The sequence below is a fragment of the Pseudonaja textilis genome, chromosome 5 (assembly GCF_049901715.1).
Source record: "Pseudonaja textilis isolate UNSWEBS1 chromosome 5, rPseTex1.2, whole genome shotgun sequence".
NCBI lineage: Eukaryota > Metazoa > Chordata > Lepidosauria > Squamata > Elapidae > Pseudonaja > Pseudonaja textilis.
In genome coordinates, this window is record NC_141994.1 from 56,278,087 (window position 1) to 56,297,522 (window position 19,436).

The 19,436-nt window shown below is 38.9% G+C and overlaps 1 protein-coding gene and 1 long non-coding RNA gene across 2 annotated transcripts in view; one reads left to right on the plus strand and one right to left on the minus strand.

Annotated features, from left to right (window-relative positions):
- TMEM178B (transmembrane protein 178B) overlaps window positions 1-19,436 on the plus strand; it is a 323,668-nt gene that overhangs the window by 257,895 nt on the left and 46,337 nt on the right. The window contains exon 3 of the mRNA XM_026698482.2: window positions 11,933-12,070. Within this exon, the coding sequence (XP_026554267.1) occupies window positions 11,933-12,070 (138 nt within the window). The remainder of the gene's footprint in view (window positions 1-11,932; window positions 12,071-19,436) is intronic.
- LOC148125662 (uncharacterized) overlaps window positions 1-19,436 on the minus strand; it is a 94,782-nt gene that overhangs the window by 13,745 nt on the left and 61,601 nt on the right. The window lies entirely within an intron of this gene.

The following is a 19,436-nucleotide window of genomic DNA, read 5'->3' on the forward strand; positions in this document are numbered from 1 at the left end:
TAAAAGGGCAGAAGTGAACATCTTTAAAAAGATGTTGGATAACCATTTGTCTGAAGTGGTGTAGGGTTTCCTGCCTAGGCAGGGGTTGGACTATTATTGGACTGTTAGTCTATTCTATTCTAACAAGGAGAGGCATTTATTATTTGGAATGTGTATGCGTATTTCTTTTAAAGGGAATTTCTTCCCATTTATGTGACTGGGAGGTGATTAATTAAGCAAACTCCTAATTTTGTTTATATTCCTATTTAGGAAAATATTAGGCAGCTAGAAGGAACTTAGATCCACTAAAGAATTTCCTTCTTCAGTCATGATGTCCAGCATTGGCAAAAGTAGCCTTGGAAACATTGATATAGGGACAAAGGAGTGCTCCAAAGTTGGAGACCTCTGGCTGATATTGGCAAGAGAAAGGCTTTACTGAAGTTTATTATAATAATGCAACATTATTTTCTAGCTTCAATCTCAGAATAACCTAACCCGAAGTGATCCTAATATATAATTGCTTATATCCCTCTTTTTAAAAAGTGTCATTGTAATATACTTCTAATTCTGTCTTTTTTAAAATGACGGGGGGAAATCAATTGTTTGTAGGACAAAACCAATGGAGATGCAATTTACATAGTTATATGCAGTTATACATTTCCCCTCACTTTTAAATGGTATTGATTTAAATGTAGATTTCACATGTGGAGCTTGGAAGAAAGGGCTTTTCATTTAAATGTTAATAGGAGAATAAACCAAAATAATAAAAAAAGCTTAACAAAAAAACCCTTCTATTCTGTAATTAATATTTTTCTATGCTGCTTCCCTTTTTTCTTTGTACTTCAGCTGGTGACGTGTCCTATATTAAAAAACATCTTTTTTAAAAAAAATATAAGAATATGGTTTTGAAAATGCCTAAATTAAAGTGCTTAAAGCTATAGTCAGTAGGAGAGTTTGAACTGAGCCTGAGATGCTGATAACAGAGAAATCTCAGCCTTCCATCTGAAGTCAATCCTTAGCAGCCCATTCATCAAAGTAACTGCTGAAATGTTCAGTATAATTATTTTCTGGTCGGTGCAGAATAAATGTCCTTTTGGGAGGTAGGATAGCTAGACAATATATTCTTAAACTGGCCTTAAAATTTTCCTCCAGATTTAAGATAAGCGATAAAGTTTGTGAAAACTTGGAATGACTTGCAGGTAGGCTGAACTGAAATTAGTGGAATTATTTCTGTCAACTGGTAGGCATTTCTGATAATTTCAATAACCAAAGACAGTCTCTTCTCCACCCTTAAAAGACTACATTTAGAATTTCTCATCTATTATAAATCAGACAAAGATTTGTGCTACAATGGTATAGAACAGTGGTGGCTAACCTTTTGGGGCTTCTGTGCAAAAAATTATGTTCATGCTTGTGCTCACACACTCGTGTGCCAGCGCCCAAAAGGCAATGCGTGTGGCCCCCCCATGCTCCCTGCTCATGTACCCACAATCCCCCCCTGCCGCCCCCTTGCCTACACTGTGCCTCACAGCTGATTTTTGGCCAGTTTGAGGCCTTTTTCAGCCTCCCAGAGTGATGAAATGGACCTATTATTCTGCCTGCAGAGGCCTTCCTCAAGTATCTGGGAGGCTAAAAAAGGCCTCAAACCAGCTGTGAAGTGCACGCATGCGCAGTGAGGTAAGTTTGCCTGTGGCTTGCATGCTGGCACAAATGGCTCTGCGTGCCATCTGTGGCATGCGTGTCATAGGTTCGCCATCACAGCTATAGAATATAGACTTGATTGCTTGTTGTCGATTATTTTTTAACTGGAAATTCTGGCCATGACTTGCACTACTGTGCTGCAATACTATTCAGCTGTAAACGGAGACCAATGCTCTTTAAATTATGAATGAACTACTGATAGCAATAGCAATAGCATATATAGACTGCTTCACAGTGATTTACAGCCTTCTCTAAGTGGTTTTATAGAGTCAGCATATTGCCCCCAACAATCTGTGTCCTCATTTTAGCCACCTCGGAAGGATGGAAGGCTGAGTCAACCTTGAGCCTGGTGAAATTTGAACAGCTGGCAGGCAGCAGAAGTAGCCTGCAGTACTGCACTCTAACCACTGCACCACCGTGGCTCAGGTAGTCCTTGCTTTACACCCATTCATTTAGTAACCATTCGAAGTTACAAGAGTACTGAAAAAAGTGAATTATGATCTTACAACCGTTGCAGCATCTCCATGGTCACTTGATCAAAATCCAGGTGCTTAGCAAGTGGCTCATATTTATGATGGGTGCAGTGTCTCGGGGTCATGTGATCCCCTTTTGAAACCTTCTGATAAGCAGAATCAATGGGGAATCCAGATTCACTTAACAACCACGATATTAACTTAACAACTGCAGTGGTTCACTTAACAACTGCGGCAAGAAAGGTCATAAAATGAGGCAAATTTCACTTGTCTTGCTTAGCAACAGAAATTTTAGTCTCAGTTGTGATCATGAAATCAAGGACTACCTGTATTATGTACCTCTATTTCCTTAAATTGAATTCTTTATTGTCATTGTACGTATATATACACAGTGTACATACAACAAAATTCACATAACACCCAGAGACCAGACTCAACATGCACACACACATGACAATCCCCAAACACCTCCCCACCTGCCAAAATTCCCCGGCTCCTAAAAACACACAAGCATCCGCACAACAGACCAAAAAATATTGTGCAAAAGCTCACTGATGGTGGTCCTTAAGTTCATCGTTAAGTGCAATTATAGCTCTAGGATAAAAACTGTTCAGAAAATGTGTGGTCCGAGTTTTAATTGTTCTATATCTTCTTCCAGAAGCCAACAGTTCATAAAGATTGTAAACAGGATGGGAAGAGTCTTTGAGAATGTTGTGCAACTTCCTCAAACAGCAAGATGCAAAGATGTCATCCAGGGCTGGTAGCTGGAGCCCAATGATATTCTAATGATTAATGTCTGATATGTGATTGCCTCAAATACCTGTATGCACTCTCGCTCATGTTTATTAATTATGGCACTTAACATTATATAGATTGTGTCCTCCACTATTCCTACAAAGCTGAAAGTTTCTTCCTGCCATATTAAGTCACACTAATGAGGTACTATTATAGAGAACAGTGAGTAAACACAAGTTAGTAGCTGGTTAAAATGCAATATATCCAATTTTATTGGATGTAAACTATAGGTAATACCTAGTTATTCTTCTTACAGAGAATGTATAGATATTTAAACCCAAAGGTGCTTTTTCAAGAGGCAACTGGATTTTCTGGTTTTTCTGTGAAGATGTTTCACTTCTCATCCAAGAAGCTTCTTCAAACCAGAAAGTCCATTTGCCTCTTGAAAAAGCAACTTTGACACAACCATGACCTGGATGACTGAGAATCTTCATAGACATATAGATGTTAAAAGAATTTCATTGAGCTTGGTGAACAATTCTTGAGTGAAAGTGTCGGCTGTGCTTGAACAAATTAACTCCCATTTTCAGGGCGGTCTGACCAAAATCTCTTCATATACCTAAATTATTGTCATGACCTTGCTTTTCAGATTCTTTAGCTTCTGTTGGCTTACTTCCATCTCATTAGAAAATTTCAGTTTCCAAAGATCAGATTTTCCACTTGGTCTCTCATGCTTCTGCTCAAGTTGGCAATATTATGAAAATATTTTGTAGAGCCTTGGGATTGCAATTTTTTTAGTTATTGTGCAGGACTATTGCATCTTGTATCATCATGCTGTTGACTTGCCTTCCTTTAGAAGATAGATATCAACCCACAAGCTACGAGATAGCAATGAAGAAAAATGATATCTATTAAACATATTCAGTAAAGTTCCAAGGAGGACCATAACATAGGATTCTTTTTTATTTAATAAGTGGTTAGTCAGATTTCTCTAATAGCCAGCATAGGTATTATTAATCCTCCAAGATCAGTCCTTCGTCACCTTACCTTTGCATGAATTGTTAATCATGTTTTTACTCTGTACTCCATTCCAAACTCAAAATGACTGAATTTCATGCAAATATAGAACAGCATTGAAAGCAAACAACATAGATGTAGTCCTACAGCACCATCTTCTAGTTGCCTCTAAAAAAGAACTGGAATTGTCATGCGCTAACAACTAAGTGTCTCTCCATACATAGAATCCCACATTAGGTGCTACTTGGGAATAAGGAAAAAGTTCAAGAGATCTAATAGGTAAAGGTAAAAGTAAAGGTTCCCCTCGCACATATGTGCCAGTCGTTTCCAACTCTAGAGGGCAGTGCTCATCTCCATTACAAAGCCGAAGAGCCAGCATTGTGCAAAGATGTCTCTGTGGTCATGTGGCCAGCATGACTAAATGCCGAAGGCACATGGAACGCTGTTACCTTCCCACCAAAGTGGTCCCTATTTTTCTACTTGCATTTTTACATGCTTTCGGACTGTTAGGTTGACAGAAGCTGGGACAAGTAATGGGAGCTCACTCCAATATATGGAGCTAGGGATTTAAACCACCAAACTGCCGACCTTTCTGATCAACAAGCTCAGCGTCTTAGCCACTGAGTCACTGCATCTCTGCTAATAGTGAAAGATAAACAGTAGTTGAATCTTTCTGATACAGAGCACAAAATTTATCTCTCCCTCCCTCCTTCCTTCCCTCCCTCCCTCCCTCCCTCTCTCTCTCTCTCTCTCTCTCCAATCTTTCTGCCCAACAGACTCTTGGCCATTTTCTTCCTCAGTTTGAGAAAGCAATTGCTCTAATTTGTACATTGGTTCTATCTGGTCTGAACCACCCATTTTTACACTCCCTATATTCAACTCTTATAGGATTTTACAGGAATTAATACAAAACAGTTCTTCCAAGGTCTAACACTTCATTGTCACTGATAAGAATACTGTGGTTGATAGTATCAGCCGATGCTGAAAGATTCACAAGATTTAGCAGATTGTATTTCCCCTATCTAGTATCTGGTATAATTCATTTACCAGTTACCAAAATGGTTTCAATTCCACATTCAGGACAAAATCCCAGCTAGAGTAGATTTGGATCATCATTTTCAACCCAATTCACCAGGAACCATTTTGTTATTGCTTTCTTAATTGTCTTATCCTGTAGCAGAATACTGAGAATAGCCTCTAATTAATCATCCAAGTCCAAGAAGGGCTTTTAAAATGTGACTCCTTCGAGCAAGCATAATATGGCTCGAAATACAATCTGCTAATATTAGTTTATGTAATTTACCAGCTGAGGAATGGATGAAGAAGTCAATTGGTACCATCACTTTTCCACAGATTCTTCCACATTCTCAACATACTATATACCAACTGAATAGGATCCATATAAATATGACAAAGTATTTCTTATATTGCATTCTTATTACCTGCCCCAATAACTTTGGGGTCCAAGTTGAGATGAAGCTAGTAAATTAGCAAATCTTTGAAGAAAAAAAGATGAATCTCCAACAGTTCTAGTTCACTTATCTCTAACTTATCAACAGCTTGATTAAGGGTATGCTGCACACTATCCAAAAATGTTGCCACCCTGTTTTGTGTAATTGTAATCAGACAAAAAAAGTAAATGTATTTGGGTACATCCATTGTTTGGGGATAGAATTGCAGATGCACCTTAAGAAGACTTTATTATACTTTATTTGAAGAAGTTTGTCTTGAATGTTCCTCCAGCGTGAAAGGCTGGTTAAATGAACTAAGAGATTTGTAGCAGCTACCGATATAGAAGAGATCATAGAGTCAAACTTTTCTAGTTACAAAAAAGTCTTTTTTCACATAATCAGTTCCAGGAAAATAGAATGCTGAATGCAGCATTTGGCCTGCTGCATACATATGCTACAATTACAAATCCTAATACTCCTAACCTAATCAGAATTACAATACAACTGCTATGTAATGGGGGGCAGGATGAGGCTTTGAGGAAGGCTTATATAGATTGAGAATAAGAAACTGTCCCCACTTGTAGAAGCAAGTATGACAAATATTTGGAACCATAGTATTTTCCTAGCACCTCATCCTTTTTCTTTCAACATTTCCTGTTTTTTCATATATCTGCTTGGCTCACATGTACATGGAAGTATGTAGAATCAAAATCATGTGCTGTTTTATGGAAAGACTTAGCAATTCATTTTACTATCATAAATTAAGAAGTGTTTAAGCTTTCCTATTAGTCACATCTCCTTCTACAATTTTCCATTCCATTCTCAATTTTCTCTTCTTTTTCTTGAAAATGTCCATTCCTTATTAGACTATTTGGGGTTCTTGCATCTCTAGTATTTTTCCTAAATACTTTTGGAATACCTACAAATAAGCTTTCACTAAATTATAAAGAACTTCCTTTACAGGTCATTGGTAAGCAGATGGTCTTTATGTTCAACTTCCTCTTTTTCTTAAAACTAATGAGGATTTCCTGTATAGAACACAGAACTATGCTCAGAGAACAGCTGGCTAAATCCAAGTATAGGATATTTGCAGGTCAGGTAAATGCCAACAGTTCATTTGACATTTCTATTAATGATTTAAGTTTGTCCTTTTCATAGAACATGTCAACATTCAGGGCAACATCTCTTTTCTTTTTCTCTTGCTTCCATTAATAGCGAGCTGGAGGAAAACCATTTGTTAAAATTACAGAAAATATTAAAACGTGAAGCCTGTTTCTTCCTTTTTCATATCAAGCTGCAAATGGATCTAAATGATGGTCCACTCAAATATTAAATAAAATATCTTCAAAATGGATTTCCTTCCAAGCTCTACTCAGAAGTAAGAGAAAATGAGACAAGCAATGTTCCCTCAGGGCCAAGCTAAATGATATATAAAGTGCTTCATACTGTAACACATAGTATTTTGTTTTACTCTAGTGTAAGCATGTGGTATTAAGGAGCACTTAGCTGACCTTGGCTGATCTAAAAAGCTAAACAGGATTAGAATTTGGATTCTCATCTTCCTTACCACAAAATCCCAGGGTTGTAGACTAGTCAGGGAAGTTAGAAAGACATTTTGGTAAAAAGACCATTTCCATACAGGAAGACTTCACTTAATAACCATAATTGAGACTACTAACCCCATTACTAAGTACTGTAGTTGTTAAGCAGAAAATCATGTGATTTTGGCTTATAACATCACTTCTCGTTCAATCATAAAGTAAGACATCACGTGACCACACTTCTGTGTTCTCCATTAATGCTGCTTGTTGTGAGCCAGTTATCAGAAATACACATAAATGACAATCACATGATCACAGGACTCTGCAATGGTCATAAATACATGCCTGTTGCAAAGTGCTCTAATAGTGATCATATGACTATGAGATGCACAACAATGGTTGCAATGTGAGCATTGGTACACTAACTTCAAATGATTGTTAAACAAGGCACTAAGGCAAGACTGTGTACTATTGTTAAGAAAACTACAAGCACCCTTTAAAGCACACAGCAGCCTGATCTCCATAGCTATCACCCCATGTGAAGAAGGAAAACTGGATCTCCCCCTGCAGCCTGCCTATTCTGCACAATAATGGATCTCTTGCAAACCAACAACTAGTCACCAGGAGCTTCCTCTCTTCGAAGTTTAAAAAAGCTTTTTGCCCTTTCTTGTGCTGCCATCAGGCCAATCACATTCTAATTTTGGGGGGGAGATTTTCATTGTAAATGGGCAAACAAACATATGGACAGATGGATGGATGGATGCAGGTCCCAAGAAGTTATAAACTGAGAATCAGGTTTGTTGGTCCTATGGGGCAAGAAAAGTAACGTCATCTGAAGGAAGTCAAGGCGCAGCAACCAAAACCTAGAGGCACAATTTTACAGAGGCACAATTGAGAGCATTTTAGGAAACTGCATCCCTATTTGGTTTGGTGGCAGCAGTGCCTCAGATAGAAAGTCCATACAGGGAGTGGTAATGATGTGGGTATATGCATAATTTTGTATTTATTTCTTTATGTATTCATTCACATTTATTTATGGTATATTGGAGGTAGAGACCCTTTGAGAGCTGCATGCAACAAACATTTCATTTTAATGTATGAAAAGTTAGTGTACATTCAAAGTGACAAAGTTATTCTAAATTCTAAGTCTAAGAAGAGTCAAGGACCAGGAGAGGAAGCAAGATATCCCACAGGGCATGATTGAAAAAGTTAAGATGGAGGCATGAGGATTCAGTCAAATCTCTCCCTGTTTTTTTAATGTGTGTTTTGAATAAAAATGGAAAAGATGGAAAGACAACAGAGAATCAATTCATATGGTTCTTCTTACAACTAAAGAGCACTTTTAACCTGTTGGAGTCATATTGTGTACCTAGACTGGACACTTAGCCAAGTGAAAAGTTTGCTGCTTGGGTGGCAGTTTGAGGAAAGAAAGTTCCTTTTCCAACGATTGGGGCAAGCAAAGTGCAGAAAGCAAGATGAGTTTAGCTGCTCGAAACCTTTCAGCATATCTATCCATATGAATGAAAGATTGTTTGCAGAATGTACTGTATACTATTGTTTATTTAATGGTTGTAGCAGATGGTTAGTGTGGATTTTAATTGTTAGTGCTGGTTATTTTTAATGTGAGCTAGTTATTATGAATGTTTTATTTACACCTACCTTACTGTGAAGATGTATTGTTTATACTTTAAATTGTACTACAGATGTTTATGTTTTACATTATACTGTAGATGTTATTATGTATTACATTTGTATCTCTGTGCAATCAAATAACTCTGAGTGGTTAATATAGAAATAACAGTTCTAGCCAGTAAAGTAAGTCTTCTTTGATTTACTGAGGCATACAAATCTGATAGGCATTCAAATTTTATTAGTACGGGTATTATTGATTTAAGCTCTTACAAGCATTCTTCTTTTAGCTATGCAATTATCATTATGTTCCTATAATCATTCCTGTAGTAGTTTTCCTGACTTGATGTGCACCAGATGCATTTGGCCAGAGAAATTGGACTAGCTGAAGGCTGAGGAGGATGGCAGTTCCACAGACATTTAGGACTTAGCTGAAGAAAGTTAATGCTCTACTTTGTCTCATTCTGGAGTAAAGAGTAAAGAGAATGGCTTATCCAAAATTTCTTTACATTATGAACTGAACATTTTACTCCATTCCTGTAAAAAGCAACAACAAAAGGGAACGTGCCCATTATTTCCTACAACAAAAAGAATCCATAACCTTGGTTACTACTCCTTGCATGCCAACAATGCCATGCTCCCCATACGGGGCCCATGGCAAGGCATGGGAGAAGCCTTCCAAAACCACCATGAAAAGTACTTAAATGTAGAGAGATTAGTAGATCTTTTTTACATGGGGAGAAAAATCAAGGAAAAATAAAAGTGTGTGATAGAAATTCCTGTTGCAGCAGGCAGGAGTAATACATACTGCTCATTTCGTGTTCCTGTTGTGAAACTCATCCTGGATAAAAGGAGGATGTCACTAGTAAAGTTATGTAGCTATGCATCCCTGGAGGACAGGCACCTTGTTTGTATTGATATTAGACCTATTCAATTGCCTCGAATTCTGATATGGTACATGCTGAAACATGTCTCTCTTCTCCGACCTCTTTCTTTTAAAATAGATGCAGTGCCTGATTCAGCACATCCATGCATTCATTTCTCACTGAAAGAACTGTTCTGAATTGACTTGTCCAAAGCGTTGACATTTCTGTACACCACATTGACAGGGAAGGAATGCCAGCCAGATAGCTTTGGACAACACAGAGCAATTCCAATAACCACTTTATTCTTTTCCTTTCATACCACTCTGCCTTTTGAAAGTGGCATCCTTGGCAACAGTTGTATCAGAACAGATAAAGATTGAATGGTGTTTTTTTAAAATAAGGTTTCTCCTGATACGTCTGCTGTTAAAAATGTTTGCAAATAAAGTATTTGAGATGGGAATAATTTCCACAGAATTAAACATGGTTGTCTTTTGCAGCAAAATCAGCAAAGGAGCCCCACGACACCTTAAAGACAAACTGAGTTATTTTGGCAAATAGGTTTGGCAGCATAGTTCACTGTATCATTCTTGCACCATAATACATTTGTTTGCTTGGAGAATGCCACTGACATCATCCAAATATTCTTGTACATGTGCAATTCAATATGACAGGTGATTTCTGAATATAATTTCTAGCTTGGTGTAGATACAGAAATGTGTATTCACAAAATATTTAACTACTGGTGAGCTGAAAGAAAACTAATTGTGTGATGGGGCTGGTGATAGATATGGCAGCATCATTTCTTATATAAGGAATAGAGTTATTTGAGGGATCTTCTGGTAATAATGTTGGGGTCATATCTGTTTCAATGAATCCCATGTGAATTCACATTCCCAAATGAACAAAATCTAAACTTTGAATGCTACTGAGGAACTCTGTATGTCTGAATTTATATTTCAGTTGGCTTAGCATGTGTCAACCATTATGATTTAGTTTTATAAGGTAAACAGAAAATATTACCCAAACCAATTATACCTATGCAACAAACACTCATACTTTGCATAATGTATGGCTGGATTCATGCAACTTAATGTCAAGATCCCAACTAACGAATCCAAGCAAATCAGAACTTGGAGGCTAAGATCTTCCTCTAAGAATCTTCCTCTAAGAACTTCTTTATATCATATCGGTGCGATCAAATGGAAAACCAACTCTAAATGTTTCCCATGGTTTCAGTATAATTAAAATAGGAAATAACTCCCTCCCCAAAAGTCACAGGTCATGTTGGCCAGTTAGGTTAATTGGTGGGCTCTCCAGGCACTCCTCCCTGCCTCTATCCACCACTGGTAGAATGACCTTGGTTCCCACCAGAAACTTCTGTGTTTTGTCTAACAACACATTTCATCCTCCTTCCCTTTCCCCACCGTGTGTGGCAACTGAGGAATAGAAAAATGGCTTCTGCAAGGTTCAATTCGAAGTTGATACTTAATGGACATGGCCATAATGGTAGCCATGTTTTAAGATGTTTCAACATATTATGGCTATGCAGACACTGTCTCATCTTGTTATACTAATATAATCTTAGTTAGCCATAATACATTGTGTTGTGCCAGAAACTGGGCTATGCAAACAAGTAAAGCCCCAACTATGGGATGCAGGCAACATGCTAAACTACACCCCCTCCAGTCCATGGAAAAACTGTCTCCATGGAACTGGTCCCTGGTGTCCAAACAGTTGTGGGGTGCTGTGTTATACTGCTCCTCTAATCTCTGGTTTAAAATATACAGTCTCATCTATAATTGCTATCCATAGTATTGAAGATACTAAAATATGGTATAGGAGCTTAGAGACATTCTGTTTATTCAAAGCAGATTCTTGTTCGTATTTTTCTTTTCTGAAAATATGCCTGTTTCTCAACTTCCATAAGATAAAAGGGATTTGCATTTTAAAGAAGATCACAGAAAGAAGTGGAATAACAAAGTTAACAGAGACAACAACCAATCTCCTACTCTCTTGGTCTTGGGGTTATGCTTTGCTATTTGTTAATTCAGACTTGTGCTTGTGCAATTTCTGGGTAATTGGGTTGCAGGTCATCCCTGACAAGGGCCAGAATGGAAACTATTGAGAAGAGGCAAACGGGAATAAAATTAAAATGCTTGATTTTAAGGAAAAATAGTGTCAAATTTAGTTTTTAAAACTGAAGTACTAAAACATGTTTGTAGCTAGTCTTTTGCTAGTGAAAAGAAAACTTTATTTTGATCAAATCATATTTGTAGAAGAAACCAGCTTTGTAACTGTCGTATTTTTTTTCTATCTGATGACAAGCCAGATTGCTTGAAACTTGAGAGAACAAATTAGTCTGTATTTCTTATTTCTTTAAAATCAATGAAGCAACACATCTTTTTGCAAACGCTAATGTGATATTCACGAGAAGAATTCTACTTCAGCAGGTCACCAAATATTCAGTGTAAGGCTTAGACTTTTAAATCATCAAGCTAAACAATGACTTATATTAACTGGACCTTTATTTCCCATCGCAGATTTACGCCGAATGACAGCTGGTTTTATGGGCATGGCGGTGGCCATCATCCTATTTGGATGGATTATTGGAGTGCTGGGCTGCTGCTGGGATCGAGGCCTTATGCAGTATGTGGCAGGACTTCTCTTCCTCATGGGAGGTAAGGAGAAAACAGGTTGAAAATAAATGCTCCCTTTATCTGCATCGAATTTAATTATGAGGCTCTAGAAAACAATCCCCTATTCTGTTATTATATAAATCAGCAGCAATGTGCTTAAAATTTTCTACAACAAAAGATTCATACAATTAGTTGCAGGCAGTCCTTATTTAACAACTGGCCTGTTTAGCAACCATTTTAAAACATGGCAATGCTGAAAAACCATGCAATGGGTCCTTGCCCAGATATGCCCCACATCACAATGGGTCCTTGCCCTGATGACCATGCTCCTGTTGTTATTCTATCCTACCCTACTATACCGTAGCATGTAGTTTAGTTTCTCTGTTTAGTTTCTTTTCTGGATTGGTGCACTAAAGCAGCCATAAGCCTTCCTGTAGAACTTCTGATAAACAATAATTGACCTGTTTGGATAATCAAATCCCTAACTTCCTTTCTATTTCAGATCTCAGGGTGGATGAGGAAAATCCCAATGTCTTGCTATTGTTTTTGTAATTCCACCTTTTTCTGCTAGGGCTGATTTGGCAAGTGACTTGACTTTCTAATGTTAAATGTTGTTACCAATCCACAGACAGACAATGTCTATCATTAAGGGCTAGTTTGTTCCTGGAAGATACCCAGGAATGGTTTCTTATCATTGTGTTCCTTATTGACTTACCCACATCATGATGGCTTACTCATTTAGACTCAGCTGTCAATTAAAACAAAACAACAATAAAAAAGAAGTCAAATTCTACCTGGTCCAAAATATTATCTGAGTCGGGCACTAGGACCGACCCTGACTGGATCCTGCAACATTATCCTGGGACTCGTATATTTGCCTTTATTCACATTATGTTTTCAACATAAATAATAATATGCTACCATTCCCTGTTTTCCTAGTATTAATCATGGACATACGATAAGCATTCTAATAATATCCTACTGTTAATAAATCAAAAGGTGTATGCTCCAATATATCTCTGTTTGATCTTATGAATCTGGGTGGACTCCAATCCCTAACACTACTCCCACTATTGAGGAACTAGCACCAATGCTTGCATAGTCCTATCATTCTGATCTTGGAAAAGGCATCTGACTACTGTCTTTGCCACCATACATAATTGTATGCATGCTCTACATCCGGGGTATCAAACTTGTGTTATCACAGCGGCATCACATGACATATCGGGACTTCCCCCCCTTCGCTAAACTGGGCTGGGGCAGGGCCAGGATGTGACACATCTGACCCGTGGGCCACAAGTTTGACACCCCTGCTCGACATAGAGTATGCCTTATGTTGTACAAGTTAATGAATATTTCAGCTTTAACTACAACAACACAAGAGCACACAACAGATATAAATTAAATGTAAACCACTCCAAACTCGATTGCAGGAAGTATGATTTCAGCAATAGAGTGGTCAATGTCTGGAACTCACTACCTGATTCTGTTGTCACCTGCTCAAACCCCCAGTCCTTTATCCTCAAACTAACCTCTATTGACCTCATCCCATTCCTAAGAGGTCTGTAAGGGGCATGCATAAGCACACAATCGTGTCTACCGTCCCTGTCCTATTGACCTCAATTATCAGTTCATATTTCTTGTATTTAAACTTATGTTTATTCTTGTTTCTGTTATATTGTAAGCTTTTGAAGAAAAAAAATACGTTCAGGACAAAAAGCAAGAATAACATCATTTTTTCTATGATTCTTGTCCATCTTTAATCAGTGTAACCAAATACTTACATTTCCTTAAAGTTGTGTGTTTTAGCATGGTTCAGAAAGATACATTCTCCACTGCCATTTGACTATTGTTGATAGACCCAATCAATGAAGCTGCCTTAAGTTCCCTACCATCGTGATAGTTATGAAAATATTGCTAAGTGAGGGGGATTTTTATAGCCTGTAGGGGCTATAAACATAGCGGAGATTGTCCCATCTCCCCTATATTGACCAAATGAGAGAAACACATCTGATTATCTTTTACGACCAGATCCAACTTGGTTCCTTTTGGCCTGCTTGCCTGACTTGAGTTGAAAGGACATAATCTGCTGCAGTGTTAAATAACAATGAAGATGGTTGATGTCTGTGGAGATTCTCAGTCATCCAGGTTGTCCCAAAGGTGCTTTTTAAAAAGGTGGCTGAACTTTTCTTTGTTTTTGCTTGAAGACATTTTGCTTCTCATCCAAGAAGCTTCGTCTATTCTTCAGTTTCAGAAAAAGCACCTTTGGGGCAAGAAATCGGCCACAGTTTTGAGATGAGTGTGGTGGTAACAGGAAACATCCAATTTTTAATAGTCAGAATAATATTCTTTTTTATTAAGTTTGTTTAAAAGAACAGTGAAAGGGATATAATATGCTGAGGGTTTCAGTGGAGCATATGATTTTGCACTTTTGACTATCAGTGGATGGAGGGAACCTGGAACCAGGGGTGGAATTCTACCAGTTCGCAGCTATTTGCTAGAACCAGTTGTGAACATTTTAAGCAGTTTGGAGAACCAATTGTTAGAAGGAATTACTGGCCTAATCCTGTAAGGAAGGCAGTAAGGAAACATCCTGGTGTTGCTTACAGAAACTGCCTCTCCGTTAACCCTTATTACATTCTTGGCAAGACTAGACTTCTTGTCTCAGGAATGTCTCTGGAGTTTTTTCCCACTCCTTTGCTGATACTTTGCTTGTGTGGAGTGACCATTCAAAGTTACAATGGCACTGAAAAAAGTGACTTATGACCCTTTTTCACACTTACAACTGTTGCAGCATCCCCAAGTCATGAGAGGCCAGTCGAGGAGATGCATGCCTCAATGTGAGTGATGTTGAGTTGGCCATGCCCAGCCAATAACATGACCACCAAGCCACGCCCACCAACTTAGCCACACCCACAGAACTGGTTGTTAAAAAAATTGAATCCCACCCTTGCCTGGAACTATACAAAGTTGAATAAGAACGTCGATCAAATACACTAGAAACTAGGTTGCTGGAATGTTCTGAACAGTGATTGCTAATAGGAAAATTATTATTAAATGGAAGCATTGCATGGATTTTAATTATAGACCCAATGATATTCAATATCTTTGCCAAACATCTGAAAGAAAATTAAAAACAAAACATTGCTGACAAGGAAGGACCTCTGAAATGGCAAACAGAAGCAAGTAAATCAATCCTAATAAGCAAATACAAATCTTTCACTGTGCTTCTCAAAGTTCAGATTTGACAATCGGGTATTTTTAACTGTAGTTTTAGTTACAGTTGAAGAATTGTACTAAAAACAGTCAAAAATAAAATGACTACCTGCTGACTCTAACTTCTCTCCCCTGAGGCACTAGCCTACTGTATTTCTTTTTTTTTCAGAAGCCATATTTACTTTGTGGCTAAGGAATAGCTTGAGATACCGTAGGGCGAAACAGCCTAAAAAGAGGAATATGAAAAAGCAACAGGCTTTGAGGTCCTAGGATCATACACACATACCTACACTCTTACACTAACATTTATGTGTATTAATATTTAAAACTATTAACTATGACCCTCTAAGCAACTTTGGTTTTTTCCAGAAGTTATTTCTCATCTTAACTATCCTGTCTAATTTTCGTGGTTCCGTGTAGTAGTAGAAATAAAGCTATTCACTATCAGGATACAGATCGTGCTTTGGATCAGTTTTGCCAGGCTGGCACCCCAGGTTTTGTGTGCACTTTGAAGACCATTTATAAGTTTTAGCTGGTCCTGCATGCACCTACCCAAGTAGTTATGGACAACTATAGCATAGTGCAGGAGATGTATTGGTTGCCAGTTAAAGATAATCCTTGACTTACAATCAGCTGTTTAGTGACCATTTGAAGTTCTGATAGACATTCCCAGGGCTACTTACAACCTGGTCGAAGGGAGGATCTGATGAGCAGATCCTCCCTTCGGCCACATGATAGCGTTGGATACATGGCAAGTGGCCTATATTTGTGATAGTTGTCTTTGAATGACGCTGGCTCTCTTAGCTAAGAAACGGAGATGAGCATCACTCCCTAGAGTCAGACACAATTGGACATAGGAAACCCTTACCTTTACCTGTGGCCATGATTTATGACATGATTTTTTGCTGAAAACTGGCCTTTACAAGCAGTTTTTGAGTAACAACCACAATTGAGACCAAATTTCCATTTCTAAGCAAGGTAGCTGTGAAGTGACTTTTGCCCCATTTTATGACCTTTTTGCCATGGTTGTTAAGTGAATCACTGCAGTTGTTAAGTGAATCGTGTGGTCATGAAGTGAATACGGATTCCACCATTGACTTGGCTTATCAAAAAGTATCTGGGAAAGTTACAAATGGTGATCACATGACCTCTGGACAGGGCAACTGACATAAACACATTGCCAATTGCCTAAATTTTGATCATTTGACCATGGAGATGCTTCAATGGTTGTTAAGTGTGAAAACTGGTCCAAAGTTGCTTTTTTAAATGCCATTGTAATGTCTAACAGTCACTCAGCAAATAATGGAATGGAATGGAATGGAATGGAATGGAATGGAATAGAATAGAATAGAATAGAATAGAATAGAATAGAATAACTTTATTGTTACTTTGAATGTACATTAAATATCTGTAAGTCAAGGACTACCCGTACTTTTGGTTTCTGACATAAAGCACCCATTACAGACAATGGAATAGCTTAATGATACCATAGAAAAGATTATAAAATTGGGTTTGCCTACCTGGGGACCCTCTTAATGACCAGTACAAGGGATTACCATAATTCCAGGCTCAGCTATAGTCTTAAATCAAGGACTACCTGTAGCAATTAGGCAGATCATCACCTTTAAAACTCAGGATCTGCATCTCTCCCAGGTTGCCTTTTTTCAAATTGACTTTACCTAACCAGAGAGGCTTGGGTCATCACACCCAAGGGGATCCCATCCAGAGAGAGTCTACATGACAGCCTTTTCAAGGATGGACCAGATAGACAAGCAATTCTCTCCCTATATCATTTTCAAAGAACTCTAGAAGTATGGTTCTTCAGAAAAACGTTTAGGCATGTTTGAATCTGACTCCTGCTCAGAGCGGGTATTCAGCAGGTTCTGACCAGTTCTGGAGAACCAGTAGTGGAAATTTTGAGTAGTTCAGAGAACCAGCAAATACCACCTCTGACTGATCCCACCCTCATCTATTCTCTGCCTCCCAAGTCCCAGCTGGGTCTTCTTTTGTTGCCCTGCACAGGAGAATGGAGCTGGAAAGCAGGTTAGTGGGGTGGGGTGGGGTGGGGAGGGAATGCGGATTTTGCAGTAACCTTCCCCTCTGGAGTGAGGAGGGAATGGAGATTTTGCAGTATCCTTCCCCTGCCATGCCCACCAAGCCACACACACCATGTCCACCAAGCCACACCCACCAAGCCACTACACACAGAACCGGTAGTAAAAAAATTTGAACCTCACACTCTCCCTGCTTTTCTCAGCCCCTCTGTGGTAAATCTCTGGGTCTATAAGGAAAAGTGAGATGAGTCTTCATTAAACCAGAGCTTAGCACTGAATCTTTGTTTGTTTCTGTAATACTGAAGTAGAGACTAGTCAACTGCATTTAAACCTAGCATGCCATGCCAGCCCAGCCTGTGGGGTTTATAGTTCACTGTGTCACTGTTCATTATGTCATAAGATTGAAGAAAATTGGGTCTGAATGTATTTTGTTGGTATTGGATTAGATTTTGTGACCTCAAGCAATGCGACTGGTAAACGAGGGCTTGTAGCCTAATGCAATCTGCAAACTCAGTCAATAATGGGAGAACCAGGCTGGTGTTGATTGTTTTCTTAAAAATATCCAAACATCAAGAAAGAATTGGCAGATAATGCGAAAAATCACTTTTTGACTTCTGCCATGTAATTATAACAAGAAGTAAATTATATATATATATATATATATATATATATATATATATATATATATATATATATATATATATATATATATATATGTGTGGATCTTTGGTTGTTCGGGTTTTCTCCCGCGTAAGATTCAAGTATCTAGGCAACGTTTGATGAAGTCTCATTCATCATCTTCAGGCTTCTGTCTCCGGCTCTGTGCTTTTCAGAGTAATGTGAGATTGCAGCTGCTTCCTCCTTTTAACTGCCAGTGGGGGTGGGACTTGATTGGGTGGGGGCTTGGCTGTGTTCTGATTGGGTGGGGGTGTGTTCTCATTGGTAGGGGGTTTGGTTGTGTTCTGATTGGTTGGGGGGTTAGCCGTGTTCTGATTGGTTGGAGGCGTGTTCTGTTCAGGTGGGGGCTTGGCTGTGCTCCGGTTAGTCTTAGTTGCTGGGGGATTTGAGCTGGTGAGTTGTGATCTTGCTGTTTGGCTTCTAGTTCGTGGTCCTGTTGCATCTTCATAGTGGGTGTCGGTTTGCTTCATGTATGGCTCGGAGGGGTTTGAAGTGGGTAGTGATGCAGCTGCAGTGCAGCTTCTGGTCCATGGTCGTGTCTCATCTTCTGAGTGGGTGAGAGTCTGTTTTCTACATGGAAGTGTGGTGGTGGCATCTTGTGTGGCTCTCATGGGTGTGGGTCTGGTGTCCTTCTTCATGTTAGGTGCTCGTCTGTTCATGAGGGCGGGTTTCCAAATGGCTGGAAGGCGGGAAGTGTCATCTCGTTTGTTCATGCTGTGTGGGCGTTTTTCTATCTCTATGGCTTCTCTGATTATTCTGCTGTTGAAGTGTTCGGTTTTGGCGATAGTTCTGGTGTTTTTAAAATCAATTTCATGTCCTGTGGCTTTGAGGTGTTGGACCAGGGAAGAGGTCGTTTCTTCTTTTTTGATTGAGTTCTTATGTTCTTCAATGCGTGCATTTATTCTTCTGTTAGTTTGTCCAATGTATGTGGTAGGGCAGGCAGTGCAGGGGATTTCGTATACTCCTTGGTTTTCTAATTCGATTTTGTCTTTGGGGTTTCTTAGGATGGTGGATATTTTTCTGTTTGTGCAGAATGCTGTTTTGATGTTGTGTTTTTGGAGGATCTTGCTAATTTTGTCTGTAGTGCCTTTTATATATGGGAGGAGGGCTTTGCCGTTTTCTTATTCTCTGTCTAGAGATAGAAAAACGCCCACACAGCATGAACAAACGAGATGACACCTCCCGCCTTCCAGCCATTTGGAAACCCGCCCTCATGAACAGACGAGTACCTAACATGAAGAAGGACACCAGACCCACACCCATGAGAGCCACACAAGATGCCACCACCACACTTCCATATAGAAAACAGACTCCCACCCATTCAGAAAATGAGACACGACCATGGACCAGAAGCTGCACTGCAGCTGCATCACTACCCACTTCAAACCCCTCTGAGCCATACATGAAGCAAACCGACACCCACTATGAAGATGCAGCAGGACCACGAACTAGAAGCCAAA